Source organism: Amphibalanus amphitrite, unplaced genomic scaffold (genome assembly GCF_019059575.1).
Source record: "Amphibalanus amphitrite isolate SeventyFive unplaced genomic scaffold, NRLGWU_Aamphi_draft 000477F_arrow, whole genome shotgun sequence".
In the NCBI taxonomy this organism is placed as follows: domain Eukaryota; kingdom Metazoa; phylum Arthropoda; class Thecostraca; order Balanomorpha; family Balanidae; genus Amphibalanus; species Amphibalanus amphitrite.
The window spans coordinates 326163-332320 of record NW_024881971.1 but is presented as its reverse complement, the minus strand read 5'-3'; the positions used below and the strand labels follow the sequence as shown (position 1 = coordinate 332320).

At 55.0% G+C, this 6158-nt stretch overlaps 1 protein-coding gene across 7 annotated transcripts; it reads right to left on the bottom strand.

Annotated features, from left to right (window-relative positions):
* Positions 1-1121: 1121 nt before the first annotated feature.
* On the bottom strand, positions 1122-5773 carry LOC122392262 (uncharacterized protein K02A2.6-like). 7 transcript variants are annotated; one of them, XR_006258488.1, is made up of 4 exons: positions 4004-5773; positions 3507-3667; positions 2675-2872; positions 1122-1838 (listed from the first exon to the last, which is right to left on the bottom strand). XR_006258488.1 is itself a non-coding variant. In XM_043386927.1 (4 exons), exons 1-4 carry the CDS (start codon positions 5520-5522, stop codon positions 2233-2235), a joined length of 1851 nt encoding a protein of 616 aa, XP_043242862.1. In that variant the 5' UTR covers positions 5523-5773; the 3' UTR covers positions 1122-2232. The 7 variants fall into 7 exon arrangements, 5 of the variants coding, with proteins under 5 accessions (XP_043242862.1, XP_043242864.1, XP_043242863.1 ...); XM_043386927.1 differs by having other exon boundaries at positions 1122-2302; positions 2675-2772; positions 3507-3670; XM_043386929.1 differs by having other exon boundaries at positions 2675-2772; positions 3507-3670.
* Positions 5774-6158: the final 385 nt, after the last annotated feature.

The following is a 6158-nucleotide window of genomic DNA, read 5'->3' as shown; positions in this document are numbered from 1 at the left end:
CTTGGCGTCCGGCGGCTGGCCGGCGTCCGCCGGCGGCGGCTCCTGGTGCCGCCGCTTGCCGGCCGGACGGGGTGGACACGCCTCCGTCCGGGGGGTGGGACGGAGGTCGGAGCCGCGCCGCTGATCGCCACTGGCCTCGCCTCCGACGGCCCTCGGTTCCTGGTCTGCAATGTGACGGGTCAGGCAGAGGTTAGGCCCAGGCCGGGTCAGTCAGAGATAAGGACAGAGTCATTTCATGCTCAGAGCACCGCGCCCCGTAGGGGGGGGGGGTGCGAAACGCCCCCCTGTCCCTTTCCGTCGATAGCTGCTAAACGGCTGGAGATATCACCACCACGCTTTTGGGACCCCTCCGGGCATCAATTTTACACATTGTGACCAATTTTTTTTCCAGAGGCTATGATAGGTTGGCCACAAATGACGTCAGAATGACGTCATGTTCTGCCATTTTCGACCGAAAAAGACCTTCGCAAGAAGAGCTGTCACGCCTACAGCTTTGAAGATACAAAAAAATGACCCTACATAAAAGGTGTAGAATTGATAGGGCTACACAACTTTATCTCGGATTTTTGAATTTTTTGAGTTTTGACCCCTAAAGATAAAAGAAACATTTTTTGGATATATTAGCCACAAAATCTAAAACGTTGTACGAGATTAATAAAAAACGGAATTTATGTGATAGTAACTACCGTCTGCCATCTGCATACCAAATTTCAGATCGATATTTCGTTTTTTGGCCAAGTTATAGCGAAAAAAATTGTTCAAAAATGATGACGTCAAATTTTCAAAATCATTTTTTTTTGTCAATTCTAGACCACGTATGGCAAACAAAAGACCACCATTAGACTCCCCGTGACGAGCTGCATCGAATCGATAGGTTCCCATGTTATGCAAAAATATCAACTTTGAAATTTGACCTGATTTGACCTGACCTTGACCTGACCTTCACCAAAACGTGACCTAAGCTTGCCCTAAAGGCTGCCTGACCCACATGATCGCATTTTTCATGTAAAATGGACCATAAAACATGTATCACACGACACTTTCATATTGTGACCCCCAGTGACCTGACTTTTGTGACCTGACCTGGTATCAGTGACCTCAGATAGTGTTATGTCTCGCGGCCCACCATCGACACACCACCGCTCGGTTCCGACTGACTGTATTGTAGCACGGTGGTGGGGACGACAGGAGGGTCGTCCCCTCAGGCAGTCCCTGACCTGGGCAGGGACCGACCCAGGTATCACACACACAGTAGCAGGCAACTCACATATCGGCCACCGCCAATGCCCAGGCAGGGGTCTGCACAGGTGTGCACACGGCCCATTACATAACACCTCTCCACCCTATTTTCTTAGTATCGGCCTCGGCCTCAAGTTATAGCGACGCGGCGGATCATCAGGCTGCGGCTGAGTGGTACACTGAGCCGCAGACGGCGGCCGCGGCGGGGACGGCGGCGGCGTCTCGGCGTCCCCGGGCTGAGTGGTCCCTGGATCCGCAGACGGCGGCGGCGACGGCAGCGGCGCCGCGGATGCGGCCCTGGTCCCCGGCGGCCCCCCGGCCGCGGGATCCCTCTCCGCTGGTGCGGCGAGTCGTCCTCTTCCCTCCTCGGAAAGCGGTGTCCCAGGCGGAGGCGGCTGCATCCAACCCGGCGGCATGGACGGCGTCGGCTCATCGGTCAGCTCCATCTGACGGCTAGAACCGCTGGGCACCACGAAGTCTAGGTGGCGCTGTATCACGCGGCCGTCCTCCAGACGAACAGTGATCTTGGATCCAGAGCGGCTCACGCAGTGTCCCGGGAGCCAGCGTGTTCCCCGTCCGACGCCGGCCAGTCCGGAGACCTGTGACACCCAGACACGCATTCCAGGGGTTAGAACACGATCCTGTGACCGACGGTCATATCTCTCCTTCATCTGCTGCTGTGCGGCTGACACACGGTCCTGTAGGTCAGGCAGTAAACAATCCATACGAGTCCGCAAACGTCGGCCCATCATCAGCTCTGCTGGAGTCTGCGCCGTTGTGCTGTGAGGAGAGGTACGGTAGGCAAACAGAAACCGGCAGATTTTCGTGTCCATGCTGCCATGTTTCTGCTTTCTCAGGCCCTGCTTCACCGTCTGCACACAACGCTCCGCTAGACCGTTACTTTTGGCCGACAGGGGTGCGGTCAGCAAGTGGCGCATGCCCAGCTGCTTGCAGAACGTCTCGAACGCTGGCGCTGTGAAACATGTTGCGTTATCACTGACCAGGGTCCGCGGGATTCCAAAATATGCAAATGACTTGCGCAGCAGCTCCATGGTATTCTCGGCTGTCGTTGAACGGGCCAAGTGCACGTCAATCCATTTTGAGTACGCATCGACAACAATCAAGAGCAAGTGGCCATCGAACTGGCAGTGATCAATATGCACTCGGTCCCAGGGATTTTTCGGCCAAGCCCACGGACTGAGTGGCGTCACGGGTGCCTGTCGGCGATACTGCTGACATGTCGGGCAGTGACGCACCAGTTCAGAGACTTCCCTGTCTATCCCAGGCCACCAGACATACATACGAGCGAAACTTTTCGTGTGACTCTCTCCCAGATGTCCCTCATGCAGCATAGACAGAATTCTAGGCCGAATCTTGGGGGGTACCACCACCCGTGACCCCCACAGCAAACATCCATCCTGAATGCTCAGCTCACCTTCCTTGCTTCGGTACTGTACCAGCTCTGGCATCACGAGGTCGCCCGATGGCCAGCCCTCTCTGGTGAAGCGCAGAACGGCACTCAGCACAGGATCCCTGGCGGTGAACAGACGGATGGACTCAGCGGTGACCGGTGACGAGTCGAAGAACTGCATCAGGTGCACCGTCTCAGCTGGAACGGGCAGCTGGGGCGATCCTGCAGACACAGGAAGTCGGCTCAATCCATCACAGTGTCCCTGCTTGATACCCGGCACATATTCCATCTTATACTTGTACCCCGAGAGCAGCATAGCCCATCGTGTCACCCGGGGAGAGGCCATCAGTGATACCGGCTTATTTCCTCCAAGCATACCCAGCAGCGGCTTATGATCTGTCCGGATCAAGAATTCACGACCTGCCAAGTAAAAATTGAACCTGGCCAGGCCAGCAATCACTGCCAGGCCCTCGCGATCGGTCTGGGAATACCGTCTCTCAGTCTCCGACAGAGACCGCGAGTAGAACGCAACTGGCCTCTCAACATGGTTCCTGTCCATGATACTTAGGACACATCCTACCCCCACCGGGCTGGCATCACAAGCCAAAATGACTGGAGCTGTCTCGTCAAAGTGCGCTAAAGTCAGGGTTGATTTCAGCATACCTTTCGTACTCTGAAACGCCTTCCTCTGAGCTGGGCCCCATTCCCACTTCTGCTCCTTTTTCAGCAGCTGATACAGCGGTGCCAGTTCTGTGGCGAGGTTTTTCAGGAACTTCGCGTAATAGTTGACCAGGCCGAGCCATGCCTGAAGCTCTTTCAAGTTTTTGGGCTCTGGGGCTTTTTCAATGGCACTGACCTTGTCTGCTGTTGGTTTGATACCATCTGCCGTGATGTGGTGTCCCAGATACACCACTTCTGATGCCGCGAACTGACACTTCTTCCGCTGCAGTCGCAGTCCTGCCTCCGACAGACGTCTCAGAACCTCCTCCAGCCGCTGCAGATGTTCCTGTTCGGATCCTGCTGAGACAATGACGTCATCGATCAGCACACCAACTCCTGGGATTCCAGCGAGCAGCGATTCCATGTATCTCTGGAAAATCGCCGGGGCTGAGGCATATCCAAAACCCAGCCTAGTCGGTACCAATATTCCCTTGTGCGTATTGATAGCCATGTACTTCCTGCTGTTTTTATCTAGCTGAATCTGATTATATGCGCTTTTCAGATCTAGTTTCGTGAAAATTCTGGCACCCTGAAACAGCGTGAATAGCTCCTCAGTCTTGGGCATCGGGTACCTCTCTAGCGGCGTTACTTTGTTGACCGTTAACCGATAATCACCACAGAGACGGACCTCACCTGACGCCTTCAGTGCAGTGACGATCGGTGCAGCCCACGTGCAGTGTTTCACCGGTTCCAGCAGCCCGGCCTGGATCTGACGGTCCAGCTCGGCGTCGACAGCAGCACGGTACGCCAGCGGTACCGGCCTGGGCTTGTAGAAGATGGGACGTGTGTCTGGGTCAATCGGGATATCTACCACAATCCCCTTCGCACATCCCAACTCATCCGCAAACACATCAGAGTGCTTATGCAGCACAGACTCAACTCCGCTTCCCAGCGTCTGCGTCGTCACCATGCAGATGGTTCTCCAGTCCAGTCTGATGCTCTCCAACCAGTTCCTGCCGAAGAGCAGCGGCCCTGTCCCATCAACTACTACCAGGGGCAGGCTAAACGACTCTCCGCGGTACACCACGTCCATCTGTACCTCACCTCGGACCTTCAGAGGCTCGCCTGAGAAGGTGTGTAGGATGAGGCTGCACGGCTGCAGACGGCGTTTCTTCTCCGGCCAGAGCTCTTGAAACCTGCTGAACGAACAGACGGATACAGATGCACCCGTGTCAAGCTCCATCCTGACATCACGCCCATCCAGCGACATGTCCAGCATGATCGGAGGCCGGCTCTTCACCACATGAATCCGCTCCCGACACTGAAAAACCTCCCCGATAAAGTCACATTCTTCAGTGTCTGCCTCCATCACCCTCTGCTCTTCCCCAGATCCTGCACCATCGCCCTCCTCCTGACGGACCACCTCCGACCCAACATGTTTCACCGTCCCTGCCCGGTGAGCGGCCGATGTATGCCCGTACTTGGAACACTGGAAGCAGCGCTTACGTTTAAAGTAGCATTCGGATTCAGAGTGCGTTCTGTTCAAACAGCGCCAGCATCTCTCACCTTCATGCCGCGCTTGCTTACTGGCGTTGTGTCGCTCCTGGCTGGTCCGCTGTGAGGCTGACGGGCCCGTCCGGACACGGTTCACTGCCGTCTCCCCCGTAGCGGACACCACCGGCTGGCCAGCTCCCGCCAGCTCCTGTAGGTTTTGACCTGCTGTTTCCGTTGCCACAGCAATCTTGATTGCCTGCGGCAAAGTCAGCTCAGCTTCTGCCAGCAACCTGCGCTGAATGGGGTCAGAGTTAACTCCACACACCAGCCGGTCTCTGATCATTTGATCAAGAAACGATTCGAATTTGCAGTCCCGTGACAGCTGTCGCAGGCGCGCCACAAACTCCTGAACAGACTCTGACTGTACTCGACAACAGGAAAAGAACCGATATCTTGCGACAGTTACCGATGTGGGCGGACAAAATTGCTTGCTCAATGTTTCAACAATCATGACATACGTCACCTCATTTGGTTTTTTCGGTGACAACAGCGATCTTACCGTACCGTATGTCCGAGCTCCCATACTGCTGAGGAGAATGGCCCTCTTCTTAGCATCGTCCTGGATGTCATTAGCCACGAAGAATTGATCCAACCTTTCCGCATACTCTTCCCAGTTATCTTGTCCTTGGTGAAATTCTTCAATCTTCCCCAACGGCATGGCTCCGTCCTCACTCCGCTCGTCGCCAATGTTATGTCTCGCGGCCCACCATCGACACACCACCGCTCGGTTCCGACTGACTGTATTGTAGCACGGTGGTGGGGACGACAGGAGGGTCGTCCCCTCAGGCAGTCCCTGACCTGGGCAGGGACCGACCCAGGTATCACACACACAGTAGCAGGCAACTCACATATCGGCCACCGCCAATGCCCAGGCAGGGGTCTGCACAGGTGTGCACACGGCCCATTACATAACAGATAGCAAAGTTTGTTTTTGGCGAACAATGTAGCATCGATGGTTTTCAATAATTTACCAATTTACTCGATTTCACAACACATTTCTTGAAATGCCTGTGAACGGTGCAAATCCGACCTTTGACCTGACCTGTGACGTCATCGGTTTGAACTTTGACCTAGGTCAATGAAATTTGGTCACTAGGTAGTTCCCCGGTGGGACTATCGAACGCCGTTTGAATTTTGAAAATCAGCCGGTAAATTTCCGAAATCTTAGGGGGGCCGAAACGCCCCCCCCCCCCTACGTGTGGTAGGGTCCGCCGATAGCCATACTGGACGCGTGTTAAGGACAACTGTTTCCCGTCTGAAGCACTGCTGAGAAAAACAAATCTGACATCTTTGC

Coding starts and splice junctions, on each gene's coding strand:
- LOC122392262 (XM_043386927.1), bottom strand. CDS start 5,522: ATGCCGTTGGGGAAGATTGAAGAATTTCACCAAGGACAAGATAACTGG. Junction 3,671..4,003: donor CACTGCACTGAAGGCGTCAG/GTGAGGTCCGTC, acceptor TCATTGTCTCAG/CAGGATCCGAACAGGAACAT. Junction 2,773..3,506: donor TCAAACCAACAGCAGACAAG/GTCAGTGCCATT, acceptor GTTCACCGCCAG/GGATCCTGTGCTGAGTGCCG.